Here is a 26360-nt window from a genome sequence, read left to right on the forward strand (position 1 = left end):
AACGCTTAATCAGCTTCAACATCAACCAACCACATCCTTCTTTCCAAGAAAATGAGAATCTCAACGCATTCTATGGGCTCCTGAAAAAGGCAGCATACGAGATATTCAATTCACCAATAAACCATTTCGAATTGTCCTTGCATGGGGGAAATGATGGCGCAGCTGCTATAGAGAACCTGTCGAAATGCATCCCGTGTGAAATTCTACTCGACTAAGAGCCCTGGAGACAAGATGATTCAAGGAATCTTTTATGCCAGATTCCTCCCGCAGGAAGGTAGGATATTCATTTATCGTTTAACTAATAGATTTGTTTCCATCCATGCCATTAGCGATAAAAAATCTCCGTTTACCAAGAATAAATGAGTGATCAATTCACTTGTGCCCCTCATATTTCATCTCATCTCATCTCACCCTAACTCATCTCAACCCACTTATCTCACATAACCCTTAACTCACCCAAACTTAGGAACCAAGATCGTAGCCCAATCACCACCAGGATGCATCGTAGCCACCACATATACGCCGCATCTCAAGCCGCCCCTGGTCGACTTCGACATAATCCAGGAGTACATCATCCCGCGCAAAGCCTTCTTCAACCGGTTCATGACGGTCAACTCCCCGGACAACAAGTACAGCATCCTGGGCTTCCCGGTCTCTATCCCGGACGAGCGGTACCACCGCAACGAGTTCATCTTCAACTTCGGGCTCGTCGTCGAGTCCGACTGCGACCAGATCCCGTATGAGCGGCTCGTCCGGCGCCTCGCCGTCACCTTCGCGGAGATGGAGCGCCAGCACGGGTACCTCAGCTCGAGCACCTCCTCTAACCCCTCCAACCCCTCCGAGGACTCAGGCCGGCGACCCATAGAATCGCTTTTGGAAATCGTCAAAGAAGACCTAAACAACTACGGCGAATGCATGATCCCCGTCGACGACGCCAACACTCTAAACATGAAACTCTTCCCGTACCACGCGCCTCCGCCAGCGGTCCGCGGGTGGCACGTACCCGTGCCCAAGATGAAGCTCGCCGACATCGTGGACGCGACGTGGGACCTGACGCTCCAAAAAATCATCCCGCACGTCGACGGCGTGAACGACGTGCGCCGCATCGCCTGGCTCGCCGACGTCTCGCTGCCGCTGACCCAGATCGCGCTGCAGCACCTGCTGTACTACGACACCGTCCTGCTGCTCGACATGTTCTTCTTCGGCAGCTGCTACGCCCCGCGGCCCGGCGTACACGACTTCATCGCGAACCGGGACGGCTTGGTCGACGAGTGCGCGGGCTACGTGTGTATCAGCAATCCGATGGCTGCTGCGGCTAGGGGTAGTAGCAGCAGTGCAGCCGATTCTGTAGCGGCGGCCGGCGCGCCTGGCGACGGCGGGAAAGACGTGGTGGCGGACACGGCTAGTCTTTCCGGAGGCCAGCAGGGGGTGTCGAATTACCAGCTCGTCAAGCTGATGACGACGTTCTGCGTCGGCCGCAGCGTGATGGAGTGGATCAAGCTGCACCAGGACTCGGGGTTCGACGTGCTGCGCCACGTGGACATCCGGCGGCTGGTGCAGTTCGGGGTCATCAAGGGCCTCCTGTACCGCGTGCACAAGTACGTGGTGTCGAAGCAGGTGCTAGAGTCGCTGGCGACGGGGCGGCGGGTCGTTCCGGGCGGCGCCGAGGACGGCGAGGAGGAAGACGCGTTGCTGAAGTACGCGGACGGGAGCCATTGCTTCGACCAGATTATCACGGAGCAGAATATGACGGATGGCGAGATCATGAAGAAGTTGAAGAGTCTGGGGTCCGGAGATATGACTGTGTTCTATCGATAGGGAGGTTGGCTGGCTGGTGGAGTTGGTCGAAAAACGAAATCTATGACGGGACCGACGTCATTTCCACGGGGAAACAGCTGAAGGAAAGTCGCCCACGAAATGTGGCTTTGTAAAGAATTGTTATGATGGAACCTCGGCGCGGAATCCCTTATTGAGCATTCGCGGACACGATGACATGGCTATCTACTCAAGGAGGCGTTCTAAAGAGTAATCCGACCGGTCGACAATGGTATAGCTAGGATTGCTACATATAATCTGGGCTATGCAAGGCTTGAACGGATGGATTGGTATGAATTCGTGAGGTAGGAAGCGTAGCAAGACGACTACTAGCAGGTGTGCATGGGGTCGAAATGGTTTCATACTCCCAACATACCTACCTGCCTACTCGTATTCTGCGTGGACGAATATGAAAGGGTGTGATGAAGAGAATTAGCGAGGCGAGAATCATGAAATGAGTGAACAACGCATGTTCGAGACGGAAATGACGAAGATCTAAACGCCAAATGGTGGATAATAACAACAGCCATATAGATATAGACGACGGCATGCCACTATAGCTCAGGGCTTTTCATACATCGCCACGCAAGGTATAGCCCTGAAAACTTCGTCAAAGCAGAAGATGACACGGGATATGTATATTGTACAATTAAGTTACAACTAGTCTGAACGGTCCTTGATCATGCTAGCTTCCACCGTGTTGATTCCCACCGGAGAACGACCTTTCACCTTGCTGATTTTCACCGGAGGACGAGCTTTCACCTTGTTGGTTTCCACCGGAGGACGTTGCTTGCTGATTTCATTGTACCCGGGTTTAAACGAAGCCTTTTTCCTCACATGAGCCGAGATATCAGACAATTCGTGGACTGGTAAGTCTAAATTCGCCGCCTTACCGTCTGTGGAGTCGAATAATCCCAACTCCATCGCAGCATTCCTGATGGCTTCGTCGATCGCATCTGTCTTGCTCTTGGCGGATTGAGGTCCGAGGTGACGGATATGCCTCATAGATTGCCGCAAGATCGTCTGCGCACGGTTTTCCTGTACATCTCCTAAGATACTACCTTTCTCATTTTCCAAAATCCATTCCTTATCCACTTTGGGCGAATATAGATCGTACAACTTTTCCTCTTTCGAATACAAAAGCGTTACACGATCTACCAACCTCTTCACTGTTTCGGGGTCATCCCGTAGACCTTCGCTCTCGGCTGCCTGCTTCAACGCAGCCTGCAACTGCCGAACCTTGCCCGTGCCCGGTTGGCCGGGGTACGTCATACCGCGCTTGCTCCATTCCTCGTCCGTAACCATTTCGACGACCCGGACGAAGTGTTTCCCTCGTCGCAGGATCAGGAGTTTTTTATCTATGAGGTAATTTTGAGTCTCCTGAGGAAACCAATTCTTGATCGGCGTGAATGACAAGTCACCGCTTCTCATTGCTCGATCAAGAGGGTCGTTGGGCGATCCGGGGCGGCCGCCGACGTAAGCTCCCTGATGTTTTGTTAGGCGGTGAGCGTCGGTGATGCTATCGGCCAGGCCCGCAGCGAAGAGAATACGGGATATCGATTTGCCCATAATCAAAGACTCGGGAAGCTGAATATCGCATTGGAATGCCGCAGCCGTACTTGCATTCGCCGGGCCTTCGCTAGGGTACTTGGTTACTTCGGTATCTCCCTTTGAAAATAAGCCCTTATGTCGGTTCTGGGTATTCACGGCTTCCTGGAATGAGTGTACTAGAGCGACCACCTCGAAAGCGAGTGCGTGCTGGGCGACACGCTTAGGCGGGTCCTCTTTATGCTTCTCCACGATCTTAGCGATCTCTTCCAGGGGAAGGAATGTAAAGAGCTTAAGCAACCTCTCAACATCATCATCCGGCCGACGCATCCAATAACCGTACATATCAAAGGGGGTCGTCATGAATGGGTCCAGCCAGACGGCATTGCCAGCGGACTTCCCGAACTTGTTGCCTGAAGAGTCGGTTAAAAGAGGAGTAGTGAATCCGAAGGGGGTATGAAACAAGTCTTTTGGAAACTTCCAGGACGGATTGGGTTCGTTGTCTCGTATGTATTTGACAGCTTCAACACCAGAGACGATATTCCCGTATTGGTCGGAGCCACCAATCTGCATTCGAACGCCATTTCTTTTAAACATCATCCAGAAATCCCAGGCCTGCAGTAAGGGGTATATGAGCTCGTCGACCGTCATGCCGTCCCCCTTTTCCATCTTGTTCTTGACGGTGTCGCGCGAGAGCAACGTACTTAATCGCACTCCGCTGAAAAGTCTGCCGATAATCTCCGTGAAGGACAAGCTGCTGTACCATATCGAGTTATTGTGGAGAGCACGACTCCAAACTCTTTTTTCTTTTTGGTAGCCGTAACGTGGGGCAAGCGCCTCGAGGTTGACCCATAAACGCTTCAATTGGTAGTGTACCTTGGTGATGTTCCTGCTTATATCAGCTCCAGTCATAGGCTCTCGACTTTTTAATCGATCGGTAGGGTCTCCGATCTTAGCTGTGGCGCCTCCTACTAGGCTGATCGCTCTGTAGCCGTTTATGTACATCCAGAAAAGAGCCATCAGAGGTAGTAAATGGCCGACGTGGAGAGATGGCGCGGTGGGATCGATTCCGACATAAGCGCCTATTCTTTTGTCTCTCATAAGTTCTTTAAGCTGACCCTCATTTCCGGCAATATCTTTAACATAACCACGCTCTTTGAGGGTATCCCAAAGGTGTGGTATCTTCCCCTCTTTAATCGACTGGGCGCGCTCGGCCCATTGTGCTTCGGCCTCGGCCTGTTTTTGTAAGAAACTTGTAGATATGTGTCTAGCCTGATGTCGTCTTGCGGCGAAGGATTGTAGAAGGCATCTGCGGCAGAGAGTCGACGAGGTGCCGTACATGCTTGGGAAGGGTATCCCGCGCAACATCTTCGCATGCGACACCACGGCCAAAGTGGGATTTCTTGTGAAGAAGTAGGGATTGGAAGTGTAGAATGGGTATAATATACCCCTCCCAATCTCAAGTCTGGGACATGCCTAGGTACCTTGGTAGGTTATCCTATGTATGTGAAAGGTGTCGAAGGTAGACATTGAAGAATCTGTAACTGAAAATTCAAAAATTCACAAACCCAAGTTTTTAGTGGGGCTCCTAGGCCAGGTCCAGATCAACACGGACATTGAACTGATGCAGCTTATCTGTATATGACCGATGCCGATAAGGTGCCGGTACCTTGTACGTACCTACGTAACTTCTATCAATTGATCAACGGATCCAGTGTTCCAAATCTTTACCTATTACATAATCGAAAGCCCACATATTTCCCGGCCGAACACGACCAATCACAGGCGACTTATTTCTTCGGTCCTCGGCAATGAGAGTTTAACCTTTGATTCAAATGCATCATCGTCGCTTTTCTCAATTCACGACTTTAGGTACATACTTGACACCCCTCTCCTTGACCAGAACGTCGAATCGAGGATATACAGAGCGAGAGAGCCGTTAAAAAGTCGCAATCCTCGACGAGTCACCTCTCCCCCTCTCAATGGCTTCCATCATCCGCCCGACGCTGCTACGGCAGACAGCCCTAGCCGCTTCGACCCGGCGAGCCGCAACCGCCACCTTCTCCAGCAAGCTGATCCGGCCTACGATTGCGAACGATGTCGCGCGCGTTGCCGCCTTCCACGCTTCCAGCCGAAGAAGCCTATTGCCCCCAGGACCTCGTATGTTACGCATCGTCGCATCACAATATGGGTTCATGTCAATTTGCTAACAGAATGCGCTCGCAGAGGTGATCAAGGGAACTGGTATGCGCTTCTTTACTTCTCGTCGAATGGGGTCATCGGGGTAGTTGGGTTTAATCGAATCTCGCCCGCCATACAACAGAAGGAAACATGGGAATAGGAGGGATGGATCGGAACAGAAGATATGAAAATACTGACACACCCCGTAGTCAACGACCCTGCGCCCATCCCCGAAACGAGTCCCACCCACGGCTCCTACCACTGGACTTTCGAGCGCCTTGTCGCGGCCGGCATCATCCCCCTCACCGTGGCGCCCTTCGCCGGTTCCTCTCTGAACCCCGGTCTAGACGCGATTCTATGCTCGCTGTTGCTAGTGCACTGCCATCTCGGTTTCCAGTCCGTCCTGATCGACTATATCCCCATATCCAGGTATCCGAAGTCCCGCAAGGCCTCTATGTGGCTCCTCAACGCCGCCACTGCTTTAGTCGGCATCGGTCTGTACGAGTTTGAGACCAATGACGTTGGGTTGACCGAGGCAGTGAAGAGAGTCTGGAAGGCTTAGATCGGAAGAACGGAAGGGAATCGGCATTGGTCTAATTGAATCGATATGGTGATAAGTACGACATGGGGAACGATAGCAATTAAAGGGAGAATGGCAGCAGGAGACGAGGGAAAGGATGTGATTATGTATGAAGCTACATAACATGGTACCATGAATCCGTTTGTGTTGTTGCATGAAGCTTGTTGCTCGAAAGGGTTCGGACTAGGTCTCAGAAGCAAGGACTACTAGGAGCTCATCCGTATATGTACGACCAATTCATATATATGTAAACTTTTATCAACCTGTCGTATACGTCTGATGATTATGGTACGAGATCTGGGATAATAACCGTGCTCTCATGGACCAAGCTTCACCATCCTGGCTTCTTAGATGGATCTCATGCCCCTCCCTAGTTCATACTGGCCCCCCTGAAACTACATCAAGTCATAAACATAGATATCTACATTTACAATACATTCAGTACTAGAGAGTACGAGCACTTAATTCTATCACATCAATCAAGCAAAATCGAACATCATAAGTCTCATCATAATTCGCCTACAGCATAATAACAACGAATTTCAATAGACACGTCCCTTCCCTTCCAAACCCCCATCTGACGTACTCTCCACAGCCATCCTCATACGTACCTACCTAGCTAATGCTCATCAGCACTCCCATCCCTCTTCGCAAACCTCGCGCCAAGCCCCCCTATATCCCGTCTGAAGAACTTCCCAAAATTCTTCAAATTCTCATTAATACTCGCCGCATTATTCCCCGCCCCACCGCTGCCGCTCCCACTGCCACCCGCGCCGCCCTCCTCGTGCGAAGCCGGCGTCCCAATCCTCTCAACCCCGTCGCGAGCCGCATTTAACAGCTTCTCGCCAAGGCTCGCGGCGTCGAACCTCTGGGCCGCCGTCGACAGCGCCGCGGCGGGGCGGTCGATGCTCATGAGGTTCAAGTTGCCCGACCCGACGCCGACGCCGACGCCGCCGAGCCCGGGCGCCGTCATGAGCGGCGTGAGCAGCGGGCTCTGCGCGGCGAGCTTGGAGCCCGCGCTGGGCCCGTCGCGGTGGATGCCGAAGAGCTCTATGAGGTGGCCCTGGTCCTGCTTGCGGATGCCCTTGAGCTCGAGCACCTTGCGGAAGTTGGTGTCGGAGCGGTCGGCGATGTGGATCAGGTACGCTTGGACGAGGCCCTCGGGCGGGCTCGGCCGCACTTGTAAGGTTTTCAGCAGGGGATCGATGCGTGTCATTGTTGCGTTGACGCGCTTGACGAAGCCTGCCGGGGGAACGTATGGTTGTGGCGGTTGCGTGGTAGATGGATTATGGTGCGAGAGTAAGTTTTCGAGGGCTTTTGTTAGAACGTATTTGTCTAGTAGCATTTGTTCGGCGCCGACTTCAGAAATGGGTCTACATTGGACGATGGTATTGATGTATATATTTGCTAGATGCTCCACTAGCTTGTCGGCAAAAGCACGGGCGTATTGCTGCTTGACCACGAGTGCAAGAACTTCCTCTGCCTTTGAGTTGATGTGAGTGACTAGCTCACCGACGTAAGAGCTCTGATCGCCCACGCTCTCCATCTTGCTCCAATTCGTGTTCTTCATCTCGCGCCAAGCACCTTCGCAATCTGCCTCGACTTTGTTAACCAAGGCTATAACTGCGGCGCTAGCTACACCCAAGAACGCATCGGCTTGTGACGATAGGTCGACTTTCGACACGAGCTCGTTGTCGATGCGTTTCCTGATATTCTCTTCCAGCTGTCCCGTATTGGCATGCCAGAAATCCGCGGTATTTAAGACCAGAATGATATCATTGAGCGACGCCCCTGTCTGTGCAGGTCTCTGCAGGATCGCCAGTAGCACCTGTTGTGCGTACTCATCAAGGTACTTAGCTAATATCTTCGCCAAGTCCAATAATCGTTCGCTTGTCGAAAGCTTAGCGCACTGAGATAAGGTGAGTTTGTAGAAGTGGAAGAGCTCGATTGCAGAGCTGATGACGGCTTGCGTAGAAAATTCTTCGTCGGGAGGTAGCAATGGTTGGGTTTTGTATTTCGGCATCATAGCTGCCAGTGCCTTATCTTGAGACTCTACCCATAGGCTTAGGTATGGTTCAAACGCGACAGATATCGACCCATTGAAGCTTTGTGTCCTCTCATCCGCCGAACTAAGTGTATCAATACTCGCCCTCGGCTCGTTAGAAAACCTTCGCTCGAGAGTCTGTTCAAAGTCCATAGTCTCTTGAAGACAACCCAGCAATAGATTAACGTCGATCTTAGCGCCGCCCATACTCCTCATGCTCTTCTCCAATATGCCCTTGTAGTCGTCTCTCGTACCGTCGCAAAAGGCCATGGCGAGCGTCTCGCCAACCCTCCAATGCGGCGGGAAGATGCCGGCGTGTTCTTCCTCGTGACCCTTCACCATCCTCTTGAACCAAGCATATCGTCTCCCGATATTGTCCAAACTGCCAGCCTCGTCGTTGCCCCTGAAAACCTGGCGGTATTCCCTCAGTTCGGTGTTTACGTACCACGCTACCAATCTCGCCCGCGCATTCTCCCCGAGCGCATCCATGACTCCACAAGCCTCGACCAGCGTTGCCTTCCTAGAGCTAACTTCCCCTTTGGCGAATGCTATTTCGAAATCCTCGCATACTTGTTCTAGCAATTCCCTCTGCAGCTCGCCTACACCTCGGCTGAGCGTGGCGATTTGGTCAATGCTTCTGTAGCTGTTGAAGTGGCGCATAAGCTGTAGCACCGCCTGTAGCAAACTCGCACATTCCCTGTACTGTCTCGTCTTAGCTAGGCCCCTAAGTTGCTCATACGCCGTGGTCAACATCTGCAGGCGCTTCAGGGCCGTCATAGAGAGCGTCAGATTCCGCTTCGTGCCATCTAGTCGCTTAATGTCGGCAGTCATAGACGTGATATTCTGCTCGGTCTGGATAGCGCGCGAGCGCACAGTCTCGATCTTCTTAAAGAGACCTGCTAGCTCGGCCTGGGCGGATTGCATGCGTTCGAGGGAAGAGTCGGGCCCGTAGGCCTGAGCCGTCTGGAGGCTCGAGATCTCGGCGGAGAGGTCATTGTGCTGGGATTGTAGGGTCGAAGATACGCGACTTATGGAGGATACGGTTGAGGGATGAGCGAAGAGAAGATTAAGATGCTGGATTGGGTCATAGTAGGCTAGTCTGGTGTTAGCTAATCAGGGAGCTCGATTCCCGTATGCTCCATATTGCAGTATTGAAGTGACCGCTCCGTTTAAGGAGTGGAAAATAGGAAGAACTGACCATCATCTAAGGACGGCGGCTCAGATGCGAGGCCGTTCATCTTAAGCAGCACGAAGCAATGTTATACCGTAGCATCGGGTCGTTCAGAGGTTCCAGGCTTAGCTGTCATCATTTAATTGGGAGAATTGGGAGCTAAGAATCTAAGACAGAATGATGAAGCTCGAGCGTCGCATACGTACCTAGGTACCTTAGGTAAGACGAGATCAATTGATTCAAGGTGAACAACGTCAGTCACGTGCTTCGTTTTTTCCATCGATAACAGGTGTGACTGGTGTGCTTCCCTCACCTTAGTCACCTTTCTCCACCCTGCAGCTACGGGATGGTCCGGGCCAATCAAAAACACCATCACTTTAACTTCATTTATGAGTTCGGTGAGACAACCAATGATATTCTTCACCACATATATCATTGGTCGTACCACTTCATAATGTATACCCAGGTACTTCTCATGAATATTGAGGACCTTGATGGTCTGCCTGAATTATTGATTGATTCTCTCATTTGAATTGTTCAATCCCAAATCTTCAACTCCTCGGAACAGCGCCTTTAGCCCCTTTAATTATCACAATGCAAATGCAACCCTTTAATTGATCCTGTCTACCATACACCTTTGCCTGATAATTCTAAAAGTAATAAAATGATGTTTTTGGTATTTCGGGTATCGGCCCTGCCCTCGAGGCTTTCGTGTTCTTCCGAATGATATATGATGACCCTCAGTTGGAAACGAACGGAAGAAAAAAATCAAAATGTCTATTTCAACAATGGTAACTCCAATCCTTGACTGATATGCTGTAATATGGATGCCACGCAATGCAAGTAACAGTGATATGAAGACCAATCGTAAATGCAAGAGTCCCCCTTCAATGAAAACGTAACGCCAATAAAATCGCAAACATAACCAGTACAACTCCATTCGTAGATAAACATGTTGGTACGATACGATCACGAACTATGCAATGCTCGGAATCCGGCGGCGATCAAACTTCGAGACTTCTCTCGCGAATCGGCTGGCCCGCTCCAGTAGAATAAGCCCTGAGAAACACAGATTAGAGAAATCCAGAAGAGTAATAAGGTAGGTGTTGATATCGCGAAAAGGGGCAAGTTAGAAGTTTAAAGGGCAGGTACTTACACCGAGTCCTTTCTGCCTGCAATACGCCGCCTTCATCTTTACCGTTTCCGGATTATCGTACGTTACGAATCCCCCGTCGCCCCCGACGCAGCTCGCGGCCCCTATCCGCTTGTCCACCGTCTCCTTGGCGTTTCTCCTCGGCAACGAATTGTATTCGAACGCGCCGTCCTCGCCTCCAGCGCCTTTATGCCTATGCCCCGGGCCAGTTACCCCAAGGAAACTCCGTCCGTAAAGTGGGATACCCAATAAGATCTTCCTGGACGGGCAACCGTGGCCCACGAGATACGTTACGCCAGACGAACCGGACGCCTCGTCCTTGTTCAGCGGATACAGCTGCGCCTGGTGCCCGCTCCTGGGAGTCCACGGCCCGCAAAAGTCGTACGCCACGAGGTTGATGAAGTCGAGGTAGGCGGCGGCCTGAGCGATGTCGATGTTCTGCAGGGTCACGCGAGTGGCCGGAAGACCCGCCGTGACGAAAAATTGCTCCTCCGGCAGGTGGATTCGCACGGCGGCTAGAAGCGCGACGAAGTTGGCGCCTTGCTGGGGGTCCATTGGATATTGCCAGTTGACTAGTAGTCCGCGCAATTTTTAGTCAGTTTTTCCTCCTGTAAAATTTGAACGCACGATGTGGGGAGAGAGAGGGAGGAGACGCAAGAGGAAAAAAAAAAAACTCGGGAAAAAAGGGGAAATTTCGTACTGTCGATGCCGTCCAAGCCAGACGCCTCCACTAAACCGCGCGCTGATCGCGCAAAGTTATCTCGCAGCAGCGTGTCCGAGGCGACTATGGGGAAATTCTCGTTCGATGGCCCGCCGCCAATCGACAGGGTCACCTGCAGATGCGGGTGCTTCTGCTTGAGATGCATGAGCGATCCAAGGCCTCCCTGAACGCCGTCGCAAGGGGCTTGCGTATCTGCCCACTCGTCGCTTAGCTGCGCTTCGAATATTAGCATTCCGGATCCCGCAGGATGATGAAACCGCGGAACATGCAGCTCGAGGCAAACACAAGTCGACTCACAAACACGGATCCGTCCGCTGCCACGTTGGCGAAGGCGTAAAACACGTGGTTGACGCAGCTGTAGTTCATCATCCCAGGAGTAGCGCCGCCGTAGATTTTGAAATTTGGGAAGTATACGGCGTTCGTGAACATCACGTTAGACATGCTAGCGGTCTTCCGCCTTCGGGACGACGATGAGCTCATGTTAAAGCGATCTGTTCTTCGTTCACGGATAGTAGATGAAAATAACGAGACAGTTAACTCAGGTTAAGGCGCGGTCTGAGGTCGATTTATGTCAAGGAACAACAACAGGGATACCAGTAATTAAAGGGATATATAGGTTCCAGACGGTACATGTTGAAGGTGCCTCTGTGATATAGCTGAATAGCCCTCGGCGAACTAGGAAATATTAAGAGACTTGCATTTGTTGTCTTAGAGCCACTATTAAAGCCCAAAGCGACCAACCTTGTGTGCGATATTGTTATGATATATCAGAAGTCTGACGGGCTCCCGAGCGCGGGAGCGGTGGAGAAAGGCGCAACATCACCAAAAATTTTGCCTCAAGGGGACCGTCCAGGTAGATATGTATTTGGATATCCTCACGGAGATCGTTCCTTGGGCTATTCATGCATGACATAATTGCGACGGGGATTATTACAGATGCGAGGTCGCTCTTTGGCTGTACGGTCAGCTCAGGCATAGGAAGATGAGCCAGTAGCAGATATTCGCCAGCCTAGCAAGGCCCGAATAGAAAGGACGGGGCCGGATTGGGAGTTCGAATTTTCATCAGCTCATGATGCCTTGAAGGAGACAGGCTGGAGCTACTAAGAAGGTACATAATATTAGGCATGCAGGTAGGTAGGGGGGAAAAGATATGGGCCGGCGTGTCGCGGGTTGGCGCGTGGGGAAGGGGTTAGCCCGTCTGCTAAACTAGCAACGGCCCATGGCATAGTAATAAGGGCCCCTCGGGTTTGATTACCTGCCTCGAAAGGGAGGAATAGGCCGGTTTTCTTTGGGTTGATGATGCCAATGGCCATTTGATAGGAGAGAGTGGAGCTTGACAATGTCGTTGTCAACGGAGAGAAGACGGGAGTCCGATGGCACTATCTATCATGTATATTTAATATGTGCTCGAGAAGAATACGTAGCTCGTCATACGTTCAACAGACGTCTCTCTGCATATCCTGTACATACAGCGCAAACAGGTAACAGACGCGGTGGCTTCTCCTTGGCGGGAGTTGGTCGATCATGACCTCTCCAGGTATGCAGAGGAGTCGGTTACTGGTAGAAAAGCGCCACGACTTCAAATTTGGCCATGAGCTGGCCAATATTCTGCGAGCCGAATTCCGTTTGTGAAAAAAAACTTTTCTGTTGGATTCGAATCGTCCGTTTGGAATTCTCCGCCCAATCAGTTTAGGTCTCTCTCAGTCGGGGGCAGGATCACTTGTGGAGCGCGGGATGGATACAAAAAGTTTCTACGACGTAGTATGTAACGTTTAGGCGAGCCTGATGAGGATCATTGAAGTACCGAGGCAAGATTCTCTCGATATGTATACGTGGTACGGAGAAGTGAAATGCTATAGGAAGCTTGGTAAACGACCCCGTTACCAAGAACGTACGAGGATGCAGTTAATGAAGCGGGTGCGCAGTATACTAAGCCCATTATGCATCGCCTTTGACAGAGGCCTCAGCGTCTATCTTCTGTGAAATGGGAACTGATAAACATGGACGGACCGGGATGCCGGAGAAATCTCGCCCTACCTTGTCCCGAGCGACAGACTATCATATCGTGCCTAAGTGGCGTGGATACCATATGGCGGGCTCGAATTTCGACATCCTGAAGTTAGAAATAGGATGTTCGAAACTTTTCGATTCTTATTCGTGGAGATGATGCCGAAGAAGTCTACGTACTTCAAACGTCATCAACGGACCCTTAGGCCCATTGCTAGGGGAGGAAAGAGATCTAAACAATTTAGTTAAATTTACTCTAACAAGTTAGCCCCCTAAGACTCGGAGATGGGTACTGGGATGCCATGTGTCGAGGTTTGGTTCAGCCTCCTTGTCTCCTTGTAGGGATCTTACCCTGCCATGCTCGACGAGGGTACAGGCTGGCAGGTGGCATGAATGTTTAACAAGCAAATGCTAGTAATCCGCAACGTACATCCATATTAGACGTCGTCCCGAAGTGATCATAGCACGTATGTTGGGCGTTGGTATGAATTTTTGCCACAGAGGCGGCATCGGGAATGCTAGGATCTAAGAGGATGTGATGGGGACTTTTCAGATGCGACGGTGAGACAATAGCTCCGACTTGCCTATTCAGGGTGATTTCCAATATCTTAGTCTTTATGCCGACCTCGTCTTGGGATGTGCATATTCGCCATGCCCAGCACGTCGAAAGCTTCGAGAAGCCGGCCCCGCCCGTTCTAGGGTAGTTAGGACGGTTAAGGGTATTAAGAAAGTTGGCTAGGTCAAGGAATAACCTTGGATAGATCGTCCCCTGTCTCGGTCCGCCATATTATGACTATCCTTATTGGCGACGTTTATGCAGTAGGAGGACGTGCTTAGGCGAGCTAAAACAAGCAGACTAGCTATATATGATCGAAATGACGCATCCGGGGTGCATTGCAACCAGGTCGGGAGGACCGAGACGAGGAAATCTGAACTCTTAAAAGCAGTTCTCCCGACCGGTATGATAACGCGGACCGCAGGGCGTCTAAGCTTGCAGATGCCAGAAGCAAAGTTCCAAGATATGAAACGTTCTGTTATGTAGATTATTATCTGTTTAACGTTAGAGGGCCAATATTACGTACATACATCCCGCTCCTCTTCTCCTCACGCTGTGGGGAATTTCATCTGGATTGCGAGAGCCGTCAAATAAAAAGTTGGAGTCGTGAACATCATTTCCATAGGAAGCCCAGCTGGTTGTAAGCCTTACTTTTCACTGGAAAGGGAAATGAGAGACTGGTGATCGGAAAATCATCATAGATGTGGCGCTTTCAACTGTCATCCTTATGGGTATCTCTGGTAGTTGTAGGAATATACTATAGTCACTTGGGCAATAATGTGGTCAGCGCCATCCTGACCGTCGTAGGGCCGTCACGACGCTTCGGCGAACGAGATCCGAACCCACTTGGCATTCCTTAGCTCTATTTCCAGGACACTGGGACGTCTCAGTGCCACGCTAAACCAGAAACTGCCCTGTTCCAGATGATTTAAATGTGACAGGTCAGATAGATGTGTGATCAGGCTACTAGTGGCAGCTCCATGGGTCTCACCGAGGAGCAAAAAGGGCTGTCGGTTCGATGTATACCCAACTGGGTACCCTGTCTAGACTCTACGCTCTGGACAAACATGGGGTCCACTTGGACTCCAGTGATATTCGTATGCCGAGTGAGACAGGCATAACCTTGATAGCTAGGTACAGAATGTCCGAGAGGCCCGTTGTTAATGTCCTTTGTGAATCCAGGTCGTTAACATCGAGGGAAATCTTATAGACAAAAAAAGTACCTTGTCAGTATACTCCCTTGCATAGTACCGTAGCATCGTAGTATAACGAACAAAATAACAGGTAGGTAAGTTGTGTTAGGCTATTCACCTTGTTTATAATATTTCCTAGTAGAGGCTTGCTAGATGGATCTTGAGGATGATTTTTATTGTCCTTCCCTCTCTCGGACTAGACTTGGGACATGGCCCTCGGACGGCTAGACGTGGCTGCTGCGTGGCGTCAGTAGCGCAGGCTATACTCCTATTCATCAATAACGTCTTGGCATACTGAAAGGGGACTTTGCGAGCAGCCATCGAATCCGATCCCCTCCTCCTTTCCAATATTTGCCTATAGCTACAAAGGGAAATCGCTGCCGGTTTTTATCGAGAAACAGGAAATGCCATGGAATCCTCGAGAACCCCCTTGGCCCGGGAAGTGCCACGGATGACGATCATCAGACAGCCCAATGGAAAAGAGGCACGCTAACGCAAGCAATAGCATCATCACCATTCGGGCCTAGCCGTGTTTTTTTGAGCCTCCACTCGAAATGCAAGATCACCATTGGTTGGACGTGACAAGAGTCGACTGTGGGTTGGATGCTACCGTGAAGTATGGCATGTTAGTGGTAGCGTCCCATCGCGGCCCCCGCCTGCGCATCTCATCACAGATATATAATTTACTTCTGTGTCGTATGAGCAAATATAGTAGGTACGGAGTAAATCTGAAGAGTTCAAAGGCTTTTTGTTCGCCGCTTTCCCGCCAGTAACAACGATTATTCTGCCGAACTTCCGCATCTAGGCTGGTTGTACGGAGTATTACTAGTACATCTTGTCTCGAATCATGCTACATGGGCAGGTCCAGCAGAGCTTATTGCAAGCTCCTACGCATATGACAGGAAGGAAACCGAACATAGCAGGACAGAAAGAGGGAAGCTAGGAAAGAAAATAAAGTTTTGCATAAGAGATGCTGCCGAGATCTTCGCTTACGCCGATACGAATGCGCCGCATGCACCCCTGAATAGTTTTTGCCGAGAAGTAACCAGCACACACCCCGCTACAACGCTGCAACTTTCTAGATCTGTCAGGTGTGGTGTGAAAGTACATATGTCCGTATAGACGACACGTTGTACGCAGGATCTGGTTGTGATTGATGCCGATCCGCGTGTTAGCGCGCGACAAACCCTTGGGTTCAACCACAGCGCGTCTAATGAGGCTACAGTGAGGCGACATCGAGTTATAGCGATCGTCGGATCTATCCATTAAGCGAACGAGGTGGTAGCTGCCGAGGGGTACCGAAATGCCACGACCGAAGGAGGGCCGCTGTTGCCTGCCGCCGAATAGACGGGTCCCGGGTACGAGCAGGAAGTTCGGAATCCGGATTCCGGGAGCGGTGGTAGTGCCATCGCCGGAAGCTATGGTTACCATGGTGCGGTCATCAATGGCAACAAATTTGTCAAAACCTTACGATGAAGGCGGTAGATCGAACGTCTCGACATTGGTCACTGTGTACCTTCATCATCTACAGTCGGATTACGAATCTTAAAAAGACAAAATGGACTTTTGTATTATGAGAGTATTAGATTGCATGACGAAAATGAGTATTAATCGATCCACCCAAACCACGGAAGTAAAACAAGGAGCGCATGAAAACTTGCTGCCCAGCAACCTGCCGCGTCATGTTCTCAAGTGCCGGATAGGTAGTTTTAGACACGGAATTCGTCCAAGCTCAGTTGGCTGAGCTGAGATCCCGTACTTGACTTGGACTTTGGTTGGATATCACACTCTGGCATGTTGCGAATCCCTTCTCATATCTAGCACCCAAAAAGGATTCGGTAAGAGTATCGGTAGACTATAGTAGTTTGGAGCTATAATAAGTAAAATAATTACAAGCCCCTTAGTCTAGAGCGAATACACAGCACGGTACTTTCCGCTAGGCGTGAAGGGAACATTTCATACTAACCATCTACAATTTTTACGAAAAAAAAGTACAAAAGATATATCAACGTAAATTCGTGGATATCATTAATATTGATACATATTATAGATCGAAGCAAGCCTGTCGGATATATTATCAGCCCCTACACACAGAGAAAAGAAGAAGAAAATTATCTAACTTCGATATGTGGTTATAAGAATACACCTTTTGAGAGTAGGTAGTTAAAAAAGAAGGGCGTAAGATAGCTACACTACGGACTTTGAATCTTGATATCAAACTAGAAATTAGAGATAACTAATATGAATAAGATAGGTAATTAAAGAATGGCAGAACGAATATGTATATACCACGATAATACACCAAACAAGAAATGCTCATTCCAGGTCATCAGAAGCTCCCATCCGTATAAGAGCAACCAATAACATTAACTTCCCTGTGAACTACTAGATCTTTCATGAATAATACCAACCTCATGGATACCAGCCAGCTACAAGATAAACCCAACTTAAAAATGCGCGCTTGTTGTATATAAGCCGCCAAGTAAGGTGCGGCGACAATAGTCGGTTACGTAGACCAAGAAAATCCTCAACTCAAATTTTGTCAGTGATGTCGCTAAGTACATCGCCGCTCCAATAGTGAGTAAGTCCAAGTCAAGAGCACAACCTAACACCCATCACACGTCCAAAGCATTAAATGGCAAGGGGTACTACCGAGCAATCATTCACGCGTCATGAACGTAACCTTACCCTGACCGTATCGTGAATACTGGGATCTCCAACTACGATATCAAAACCACAGCATATCACAATTAACAAAACCAGATCCAAAACCAAAGGTCAGCGATGAACAGCGCGTTTCATTATCGCACTAGCTATTATAGAAGGGTTGAATTTGCAAAAGGCAAGTCCCAACGTGAGTCGAGACGCAAAGCAGAAGCATTGCCATCCTTCCGTTCGTCCCGCAGTCGCAAGGAAAAACAATCCCGTTCATTGCCTGCTCGGAAGGACATTCGATGTGTTCGTTCGTTCATTCAGTCGTGGAATCAGTATTGTCCGGCCAAGTCTGCAGGAAGCATTCTGCCCTCTCCCTAGCGAAGAAGGATTCAACCATGCTATGTTTCCACCCTAACCCCCGTAACGTAAGAAGAAAACCTATCGTTTACAGTGATCGCGCGAAGAATCGAGCGGTGGAGGGAGACAGGAATAATCGTCTCCACTTTAAGGGTTCAAGAGGTGCTCGACGGCGCCTTGAACGTCCCCACCACTTCGTCGTAGGGCGGCAACATTCCGATCAAAATCGTAGAAACCCATCTCGTTGAGTTGCCGGAGCTGTTCTGCATAGCGCTCCTCCGGGGGTCGGGTGTCGGCCGGGGCAGGGGAACCGGAAGGCGATCCCATTCCCAACATCTGAATCATCTGCTGCAACATCTCGGGCTGCACAGGAGGCATCTGGCTGAAGGGGTTGGTTCCAGCTCCGGCTCCGGCTCCGGCTCCGGCTCCAGCCTCTGGTGCTGCACCTCCAGCAGGGGGCGAAAATACACCCGCGGAACCGAACAAGCCAGCAAAAGGGTTAGGAGGAAGACTCGACGCGTTCTGGGCGCCAGCTGCTTGGCCCTGACTCTGACCCTGACCAGCATTCGTGGTACTACTTCCAGTTTGCGCGCCGCTTGTTGCTTGGGTCGCATCAGTACCAGTCGTTCCTTGGCGTTCTGTAGGGGGCGCTGCGAATGGGTTGAAAAGAGTGCTGAACGGATTAGCACCAGCGGCGGCGCCAGTACCGGCGCCAGCACCGCCAGGAGCCTGGATACCACCCCAAAGCGCCGGATCGAACAAGTTGGTCTGGCCACTAGCAGTCTGGTTACTGCCCCCGTTAGCGTTGTTGCCGGCGCCACTGTTTCCCGAAGTACCATTGTTCGAAGACGGATTAGGGGTGTTGTCGGTGACGCCAGGCATAGGGAAGGCGTTCTGGGCAGCCTGGCGACCGCCTAAAGCTCGCTGCAAGCGTGCAGCGCCTCGTAAAGCCTCGGGGCTTGTCATCATGTGACGGAAGAGTGGCGATCGCACAATCTCGCGAGCGTTCGGGTTGTTGCGCAACATGGGGTTCGATTGGATCATCATTTCGATAAAAGCGTCGTTGTTCATCATTTCGTTCATCTGTTGCGCAACGTGGGGGTTGCTCAGCATGTTGGCTAACTGGTCCTCGTCCATCATGGAACCGACCATCTATGAAAGGTCAATTAGCTTCGAGTAGATCAAAGGCATTGGGTGCTAGTATTAACTTACACCACCATCGGGACCGAACATATCTGCCGACGGTAGGCCGGTCAAGCCAGCATATCTTGCGCCGGTCAAACCTGCTAGAGGGTTGTTCGCCGTACCGGCGGCCATGTTGGTAGGGATCTGAGGTGCGGCGGGGGTAGACGGGGCGTTGGCTGGGGCGGGAGTAGGGTTGCTGGCGGCGCTCTTGACTAAGTGGACAGTATTGCCATTCTTGATCTTGTAGGTACTCAAGGGCTCGTCGTTCTTCATGACGCGGCCGGAATAGATTAAGCGCTGTCGTTCAATGGGAATGTTCTCGAACTCTTCGCCGGCAAGCTTTGTCTTCAGGTCGGACACGGTAGCCGTCTCGGCCATGGTAATGGTATGCTGAGAGTCGCCTGAAGTCTTCACCTTGAAGGTGACTTGAGGGTCAGAGCTACCCTCGGCTGAATCGGCCATTTTCGGGACCGTCGTTCGATTGACCTTATTGGGAGTATTCGGCGACGACAACTTTGTGATTATTAGTATGTGTCAAGTGAGGAAGCGTCGATAAATTGAAGAGGAATGATTCGCGTAAGGATGTAAAAATGTAAAAGGGAGATTGGGGTAAAAAGAAGGAAAGCCTAACTACTAGTTGATGGAGGCGACGAGATGCCCAGATAGTTTGGTTTCGGGTGAAATGAGATTGGTGATTGGAGGATTGGTGATATGAAATGTTGGCTGGTGATAATTGTTCAAAGGTCAACTGGTAGTAGAAGGTAGGTAAATGTACCCTGCCAAAGAAACATACGTGGGGCAACCGGCTGAGTCCGATTATCGAAAGTACTATTTCTGTACTTAAAATCTACTTACCTTGGCGGTGTTTTATGATAGTATGTTAGCTATCGTGCAGCTGTTTTCCCCGCACTCTTCGTATCGGCGACTTTTATAAAATCGGCGCGGGAGAAAAGAAGGTTAACAGGAAGTGGTGGTGGCGTTAAGGAATTAAATAAAATTAATGTATAAAAATGAGTCAAGTGCAAAACTTGCGCCGAAAATCACACTAGGTAGTGATTAAGAATCGTGCAGGAACACAAATGTGCAGAGGTTTACAAGATTAGGTACCGTTGATGTACTATTGTTAAGGCGATCAGTAGACCGTCAGCCTTGCGGGTAGCCCCTCGATGGATTTGAAAGCCCTTGTGACACACAGGTGACACCACCTACGCTACCAGGTATAGTGACACTACTCTAGCGCTTCTAACGTCGTTGCTTCTTTCGCCATCCATAACCTTCTCTGCCTTGACTCCTGTCACTAGGGATTTGTCGCCAGGGAAACTTCGATCACATTATTAGCTATTGGCTTACTAATCGCTATATTTAGCTAAATAGAGCTGCTCGTACGGATGTTATTAGGTAATCACCATTTTAGGTACTCCCACTCTGGCTCAGTGCAACAGCAATATGTATGATCACTCAACAAATTCTTCAAACATATAGCCTAGGCTATTTTCTTTCAGCTAACATAGTCTAGAGATGATCTTCGTTTGGCGAACATGACCAATCTTAAGCGCTCAAAATTGGTTGACAGAAGACTCGGTCCATCCGAAGCACTATAAAAAAACAGAAGCCAAACAAAGGACAAACTGATATGACTGGAATCGAGACTCACGTCGCTGCATTGCACAGCTGCAAGAATGGAACTGGTTAAGCTCACGAGGTTGAGTTCGTACTCACAGCTTCGAAGGTTATTACTTAGATATGAGAGCCGTTCTAGGTAAATTTGGTGAGCGAAGACGCGATATTGATCTGTATCACTTTACCGAGGTCCATATTGATGGCGATGTCACTGCTGCGCTGACATAAAAATGTGAGTCGTCACATTAAATTACAGGGAATATGAACATATCGCGATTTATCATATTGTGAGCTGAGCAATCCTCTCAACTCACATCGGATCCGATGATATTCCACGCGCATTCGTGTTTCCAATCTTGAATTCGCCGCTGCCAAATCAAGCTCCATCACAGCCTGGATCTCACCATCCATACTTTCCAAGAACCTCTGTTGATCTCGCTGCGGCTTCCATCCGAGTTGGCCCGCATTTACGGAGACAAGATCTCCGCTAAGTCACTGATTAGATTCCCGCGTCTGTGTCGAAGGAAGGGGATACTTACCTCGAGGTCCCGATAGCCCGTATGAATTCCCGCGGAAGCCCTAGCTCATCCGCGGCCTCGTCATATCTAGGCAAAACTTGTACCCTGGCTTCGTAACAGAGCCCCCGCGCGTATAGGGCGCCGGCGAGACGTTGCATGACTTCCCATCAATGTGCTCTATGGGCTGTTGTGAAGTGGTGACCCTTTTCGCCGCGCGGGATAGGTTCTTTCTGCAAGATCTTCTCCACAAGCAAGGTGTAGAGTGCTGTTAAGTCGGATATGTGGATTGCGGGTGGACTCTATAAACATGTCAATACATTTCTCTAAAGTCATAAATGCCCCTTTACGAAAGTAGCGGAAACGATAACACATGCCGTCCTTGTCAAAGCTGTAGACAGTCTTACGACCGGCCAACCTATGCATATAGTAACAATTCCTTATGGGACAATTCTGTCCATATTATCGACTCTGTCAAAGCTGTCATGGAAGAGAGAGCGCCGGGAGACGAGAATGAACCGAGCGGGGTTATCTCATCGTTGAGAAAGTTGATGAAACCTCTGGAAAACCCTACCACTGTTCATTCTTTTCCGGAGACCAGGCTAGTGGGGTATTGGACTGGTCCCTAGATGCCACCTTTAGAAGCCGTCGTATTTGTGCTTCGGTGGGCCAAGGGTCTGTTACTTGCCACGAGTGAAGATAATGGACTTTTCTAACACGAATATTAGATTACCAAGATTATATCGGACGTTCATTTTAACTGCTTCGGATCTCTGCCAAAATTTGGGATACCATCGCCTTCCCTCCAAAAAAGACAACGGATCAGTAGGTACCTAGGAGCTTCTCGGGAACGTTTATTTTGGACGATTTAAAAATTTGAAAGAGCTTTCGCTTCGACATGGTTGGATATCAAGCATTACCGATGCTAAAATCACGTTACCGATTAATCTGAACGAGTTATGGACCACTAAAGTCGCCCGAATCCAAGGAAGGTTTACGACGAGCCCCATAGCCCGGCAGGCCTATCTCAACCGGACGATGAACGGGGTCGAATAGCAGAGGACCTGGCCGCCGGGTTGCGGGCACTCATCAGCATGTGCCATGCTGAGATTTCGGTAGGTCTTTGGCACATATATTCACCCTGACCTTCACTAATCCACAACTGTAGGATATCACCAATCAACCAAGCGGCAGTGAGGCGGATCTGATGCGAGTCGTTTACCTACAATGTGATATCGTCTGCCAATCTTTATTACTCGCCCTAATTATTCGTGCAATTCCACGAGACGGGGCTCCCTTAGTAGTATCTCAAACCAATGCGTCGATGTTGCCCGCGAAACATTGGGCGTACATCATGAATCTATGATAGCCGTTAGCAGCTGCAAAACCAATCCATTCATGATTACGAAGTATATCAACTGGTGAGTTGGTCAATTCTATTTCGCATTCCGAACGAGATAGTTTGTAGTCACGAACTGCTATCCTTTCTAGCTACCGATTAATCGTTCAGCTGGGCAGGGCGGTTTTGCGCACTCCTTTCGTGCCGTTCAGCATTATGTTTACTCGCGCGGTTCAGCTCTCGGACTTCGCCGATTTAGCCCGCTTAGATCGCTTTGCGACATCATTGAAGCCTGAAACGCCACCAGACTCAATCACACATCCGTATCGATTGTATGAACTTCTGTGCAAAGCTGCTCGGCTCTATATTGAATCGAACGCATCGTCATCCATAGACATGAGCCTAGTCAACACTCCATCGGATTCCCTAGGCGAAATTGACTTCACATCCTTTGGGATGGAGGCCACTATTCCTCAAATATTTGGGCCAGGTGATTGGTGTTGAGGTAATCAGCAAATGATGACTTTGTTGGATGAGGATGTGATGTTTTGATAGAGATTGGATATCTGGTTAAAGAATTATGCAAGCCACATTATTTATGATCCGTTAGATACTGGGTACCTAATTGCATAAGTCAAGCCAGTAAAGCACCTGGGCATTATTAAGCGCCTATCCAAGAAAGGAAAGATACCTCGGCATGAGTTTACCAGGTTCCCCATGGGGCAGTTCACCAACCACCTTTCATACAAACCACAAACAAGTCCTCTTTCTTTATCACCGATATACTTATTATTTATTCCTTGGAACTTCCTAATCTTATAGCCCCATTGACTAATTCATATAGTACAATTGGCCTCGGCTGCAGTGTAAATTTCCGAGTTTCTTCAGTGAAACCCTTAAAATCGAGTTGTATTCAAAGTAACCATGCGGGGCATTCAAGTCAGCGAATATGTCAAGGTAAGAAGATGCCAACTCCAAAAGTCATAAGAAGAGAATATGACAAATTCAAAATTCAAGTCACGAATTTTGTGAATTAATACAATTCTCAGGGGCCGCAAGAGCTCAAGGTGACGGAGATCCCAGACCCGACTCCTAAGCCGGATCAATATCTCATCGAAGTCCACGCCGCGGCAACCAACTTCTTTGATATCCTGCAGGTACAGGGCAAATACCAAAACCAACCTCGTACGTCCTACCCTCATCTCATAATACTTACCCACCTCTTTCACATGAGCACCTGCATACTAACACACACCCCAGCATTCCCCTGGGTCGGCGGCGCCGAATTCTCCGGCATCGTCCTCGCAACCCCCAAATCCGCCACCTCTCCCAAATTCCCCGTCGGATCCCGCGTCTTCGGCGCCAGCCAAGGCGCGTACGCAACACGCGTATGCGCCGCCGAGCCAGAGCTCCTCGCCGTGCCATCCGGATGGTCCTTCGTCGACGCAGCAGGCCTCTTCGTCACGGCGCCGACGAGCTACGGCGCGCTGGTTCTGCGCGCGGGCGTGAAAGCCGGGGACTGGGTTCTCGTGCACGCGGCGGCGGGCGGCGTGGGGCTAGCCGCCGTGCAAGTCGCCAAAGCGTTCGGGGCGACGGTGATCGCGACCGCGGGATCCGCGCGGAAGCTCGAGGTCGCGAAGCAGTTCGGCGCGGACCACGTCCTGGATTACAGGGACGCCGGGTGGGCCGATAAGGTGAAGAAGCTGACGCCGAAGGGACGGGGCGTGAATATCGTGTATGATCCCGTGGGCATGGTGGATAAGAGCACGAAGTGCATCGCGTGGAACGGGCGTATCTTGGTTGTGGGGTTCGCGGCGGGCGCGATTGAGAAGGTGGCTATGAATAAGGTGCTGTTGAAGAATATAAGCCTCGTTGGCATCCATTGGGGCGCGTACGCGCGGAATGAGAGGCAGACGATTCCGGTGGTGTGGGAGGGCATTGGGAAGTTGATTGAGCAGGGCAAGTTTAAGGGTACGGTGTTTACTGATAAGGAGTTCGTCGGGCTGGAGAGTATTCCGGATGCGCTTTTGGCGCTTGGAGGGAGGGAGAGTTGGGGCAAGGTGGTGGTTAAAATTCCGCAGTCGGGAGAGAGTAAGTTGTGATGTTAGTGTTGGATTATTTCTCATCCTTTTTGGTCTTGGATGGTTAAAAATGAGCGCCTTGATAGTTGGCGCCGGTGTATTAAATTGGAAGTATCTTGGTACAGATTTCATTTCAATATAAAATACATGAATTTCATACCGATTCCGAGACTTAAATCATTCCCTTGACATTCATTCATTATCATATTAATGACTTCAATTTATTCCTCGTTTAGCCATATCTCAGCCGACAGTCTCTTTCAAGAACGCATGATCTTCATAACCCATATATCTTGTCTGAATCTGCATACTCTCCAACACCCTGTGCTTCATCTCCGGCACCGTCTTAACGATATCCGTGCCCAGAAACGCTCCATGAGTACTGCTGAAATCGTACTTCTTCAGTATACCCCACATTCTCTCCAGTTCGCTCGGACGTAGCGGGATCATGTTCGGAATGCTCCACATAAACGAGTAGCTATTCATACCCTCAGGTCGGGCCCGCGCAGCACCCACGGCATCGGTGTCCCAGCTACCTAGTCCCGAAGGCGTCGTTACCAGTGTGTCGGCGATTAAAAGATGCTCATCATACAGCGCCACAAACGAGCCCGGGAAATGGCCCCCAAGCTTAAGGACCTTGACCCCGGAGGGTTCACCATCGATTTGTAGATCGAGTTCCGTCTCCTCCACGAAGACCTGCTGCCCCGAGCTCTGCGTCGTCCACACCTTGTCCTCCTTCGCCAGATACACGGGGCAGTCGAAGGCGCGCGCCCACTCGACGTGCGTGGTGTAATAGTGGGGGTGAGAAATAACGATAGCCTTCAAGCCGCCCAGCTCCCCGATCTTGGCTATCGTCTCGCTATCGAGGAGCGTGATGCAGTCCCAGAGCACGTTGCCCCTGGGGGTCTTGATGAGGATGGCGCGCTGCCCGATGCCCACTTTGGGCTCCGTGACGATGGATATGAATCTGCTGTCGCCTTTGAACGGCGTCCACGTGTTTTTGCCATGCGAACGGATCTCGTCGAGCGTGGTGAAGGCCTGTCCCGTTTGTGGTGTGAATTGCCGCGGGTCGTCGCAGATGAAGCATGTCTTGGTTTCCTGCCTGTCCGAGGTGGGAAATTGAGTCCCGCACGCCGTGCAGACAAGCCATGATCCCGTTATGTTCGGGTCATACGCCTCGTCGGAGGCCATAGTTGATGTAAGCCGTATAAGCCCAGGATGATTGGGGCTTTAGATGAGTCCTTTGAGGCTCATTTTATAGTACACAAGTTACCTTATATACGTGTAACTTAAACTCCGAATTGGGTACCGTATTTCACTTTCCAGCTGAATGAAGGTTGTGTTCTCCAGCACCGAACTTGGAGAAACAGATTAAGGAGAATGTGCTAAGACATTCTTCAACTCTTCCTACCTACATTTTTTATTAAATAGCCATGTATGTTCTAGATATCGTCATTTATATAAATAGGAACAGTGGTAGCTTCGCGGGGTGCATAAATGGGGGAGCAATTGAAAAAGTGGGGGATGGTTGAAGTCGGAACGTTTGGAGTTATTGGACCATCCACAGTAATTACAGTGTAAGGCAAACGGTGAACAAACGACAGGACATCAGGTGATTTGGGGAGGTATGAGGCTATTA

At 50.2% G+C, this 26360-nt stretch overlaps 10 protein-coding genes across 10 annotated transcripts; 3 read left to right on the forward strand and 7 right to left on the reverse strand.

The window, feature by feature from the left end:
- The first annotated feature begins 13 nt into the window (after positions 1 to 13).
- On the forward strand, positions 14 to 2469 carry F4807DRAFT_436890 (nitrogen permease regulator 2). Its single transcript, XM_047998994.1, has 2 exons — positions 14 to 274; positions 467 to 2469. The coding sequence occupies exons 1-2, from the start codon at positions 232 to 234 to the stop codon at positions 1816 to 1818; spliced, it is 1395 nt and encodes a 464-aa protein (XP_047851575.1). The 5' UTR covers positions 14 to 231; the 3' UTR covers positions 1819 to 2469.
- Positions 2470 to 4934, reverse strand: F4807DRAFT_436892 (uncharacterized protein). Its single transcript, XM_047998995.1, has one exon. The coding sequence runs from the start codon at positions 4729 to 4731 to the stop codon at positions 2476 to 2478; it is 2256 nt and encodes a 751-aa protein (XP_047851576.1). The 5' UTR covers positions 4732 to 4934; the 3' UTR covers positions 2470 to 2475.
- A 169-nt stretch (positions 4935 to 5103) lies between these two features.
- Positions 5104 to 6597, forward strand: F4807DRAFT_436895 (CybS-domain-containing protein). Its single transcript, XM_047998996.1, has 3 exons — positions 5104 to 5523; positions 5590 to 5607; positions 5754 to 6597. The coding sequence occupies exons 1-3, from the start codon at positions 5346 to 5348 to the stop codon at positions 6104 to 6106; spliced, it is 549 nt and encodes a 182-aa protein (XP_047851577.1). The 5' UTR covers positions 5104 to 5345; the 3' UTR covers positions 6107 to 6597.
- On the reverse strand, positions 6598 to 9524 carry F4807DRAFT_436898 (Vps53-like protein). Its single transcript, XM_047998997.1, has 2 exons — positions 9367 to 9524; positions 6598 to 9262 (listed from the first exon to the last, which is right to left on the reverse strand). Exons 1-2 carry the CDS (start codon positions 9404 to 9406, stop codon positions 6744 to 6746), a joined length of 2559 nt encoding a protein of 852 aa, XP_047851578.1. The 5' UTR covers positions 9407 to 9524; the 3' UTR covers positions 6598 to 6743.
- Positions 9525 to 9828: 304 nt separating this feature from the next.
- F4807DRAFT_212703 (uncharacterized protein) lies at positions 9829 to 10414 on the reverse strand. The gene has a single exon (XM_047993949.1). It carries the CDS (start codon positions 10277 to 10279, stop codon positions 9950 to 9952), a length of 330 nt encoding a protein of 109 aa, XP_047851579.1. The 5' UTR covers positions 10280 to 10414; the 3' UTR covers positions 9829 to 9949.
- F4807DRAFT_212711 (glycoside hydrolase family 18 protein) lies at positions 9829 to 11831 on the reverse strand. The gene is made up of 4 exons (XM_047993950.1): positions 11511 to 11831; positions 11193 to 11424; positions 10496 to 11064; positions 9829 to 10398 (listed from the first exon to the last, which is right to left on the reverse strand). Exons 1-4 carry the CDS (start codon positions 11691 to 11693, stop codon positions 10309 to 10311), a joined length of 1074 nt encoding a protein of 357 aa, XP_047851580.1. The 5' UTR covers positions 11694 to 11831; the 3' UTR covers positions 9829 to 10308.
- Positions 11832 to 18128: 6297 nt separating this feature from the next.
- On the reverse strand, positions 18129 to 19628 carry F4807DRAFT_463123 (uncharacterized protein; the record flags this gene model as incomplete). The annotated part of the gene is made up of 2 exons (XM_048001928.1): positions 18129 to 19133; positions 19194 to 19628. 2 exons carry the CDS (start codon positions 19626 to 19628, stop codon positions 18129 to 18131), a joined length of 1440 nt encoding a protein of 479 aa, XP_047851581.1.
- Positions 19629 to 20994: 1366 nt separating this feature from the next.
- On the reverse strand, positions 20995 to 21462 carry F4807DRAFT_463124 (uncharacterized protein; the record flags this gene model as incomplete). Its single annotated transcript, XM_048001929.1, has 3 exons — positions 20995 to 21005; positions 21101 to 21273; positions 21326 to 21462. The coding sequence occupies 3 exons, from the start codon at positions 21460 to 21462 to the stop codon at positions 20995 to 20997; spliced, it is 321 nt and encodes a 106-aa protein (XP_047851582.1).
- Positions 21463 to 23354: 1892 nt separating this feature from the next.
- On the forward strand, positions 23355 to 24853 carry F4807DRAFT_212739 (uncharacterized protein). The gene is made up of 3 exons (XM_047993951.1): positions 23355 to 23597; positions 23690 to 23825; positions 23901 to 24853. Exons 1-3 carry the CDS (start codon positions 23565 to 23567, stop codon positions 24740 to 24742), a joined length of 1011 nt encoding a protein of 336 aa, XP_047851583.1. The 5' UTR covers positions 23355 to 23564; the 3' UTR covers positions 24743 to 24853.
- Positions 24854 to 24879: 26 nt separating this feature from the next.
- Positions 24880 to 26359, reverse strand: F4807DRAFT_436955 (beta-lactamase-like protein). Its single transcript, XM_047998998.1, has one exon. The coding sequence runs from the start codon at positions 25910 to 25912 to the stop codon at positions 24965 to 24967; it is 948 nt and encodes a 315-aa protein (XP_047851584.1). The 5' UTR covers positions 25913 to 26359; the 3' UTR covers positions 24880 to 24964.
- Position 26360: the final 1 nt, after the last annotated feature.

Source organism: Annulohypoxylon truncatum (genome assembly GCF_022578515.1).
Source record: "Annulohypoxylon truncatum strain CBS 140777 unplaced genomic scaffold F4807scaffold_30, whole genome shotgun sequence".
Lineage (NCBI taxonomy): Eukaryota > Fungi > Ascomycota > Sordariomycetes > Xylariales > Hypoxylaceae > Annulohypoxylon > Annulohypoxylon truncatum.

Excerpts from the sequence above, each read along its gene's own strand:
- F4807DRAFT_436890 (XM_047998994.1), top strand. The coding sequence starts at position 232 with ATGATTCAAGGAATCTTTTATGCCAGATTCCTCCCGCAGGAAG. Across the intron at positions 275-466 it reads CAGATTCCTCCCGCAGGAAG|GAACCAAGATCGTAGCCCAA; the intron begins GTAGGATATTCA and ends ACCCAAACTTAG.
- F4807DRAFT_436892 (XM_047998995.1), bottom strand. The coding sequence starts at position 4,731 with ATGTTGCGCGGGATACCCTTCCCAAGCATGTACGGCACCTCGTCGACT.
- F4807DRAFT_436895 (XM_047998996.1), top strand. The coding sequence starts at position 5,346 with ATGGCTTCCATCATCCGCCCGACGCTGCTACGGCAGACAGCCCTAGCC.
- F4807DRAFT_436898 (XM_047998997.1), bottom strand. The coding sequence starts at position 9,406 with ATGAACGGCCTCGCATCTGAGCCGCCGTCCTTAGATGATG. Across the intron at positions 9,263-9,366 it reads GCCGCCGTCCTTAGATGATG|CCTACTATGACCCAATCCAG; the intron begins GTCAGTTCTTCC and ends ACACCAGACTAG.
- F4807DRAFT_212703 (XM_047993949.1), bottom strand. The coding sequence starts at position 10,279 with ATGGAGTTGTACTGGTTATGTTTGCGATTTTATTGGCGTTACGTTTTC.
- F4807DRAFT_212711 (XM_047993950.1), bottom strand. The coding sequence starts at position 11,693 with ATGAGCTCATCGTCGTCCCGAAGGCGGAAGACCGCTAGCATGTCTAAC. Across the intron at positions 11,065-11,192 it reads TGGCTTGGACGGCATCGACA|TCAACTGGCAATATCCAATG; the intron begins GTACGAAATTTC and ends GCGGACTACTAG. Across the intron at positions 10,399-10,495 it reads GCAGGCAGAAAGGACTCGGT|GGCTTATTCTACTGGAGCGG; the intron begins GTAAGTACCTGC and ends TGTGTTTCTCAG.
- F4807DRAFT_212739 (XM_047993951.1), top strand. The coding sequence starts at position 23,565 with ATGCGGGGCATTCAAGTCAGCGAATATGTCAAG. Across the intron at positions 23,598-23,689 it reads AAGTCAGCGAATATGTCAAG|GGGCCGCAAGAGCTCAAGGT; the intron begins GTAAGAAGATGC and ends TACAATTCTCAG. Across the intron at positions 23,826-23,900 it reads CAAATACCAAAACCAACCTC|CATTCCCCTGGGTCGGCGGC; the intron begins GTACGTCCTACC and ends CACACACCCCAG.
- F4807DRAFT_436955 (XM_047998998.1), bottom strand. The coding sequence starts at position 25,912 with ATGGCCTCCGACGAGGCGTATGACCCGAACATAACGGGATCATGGCTT.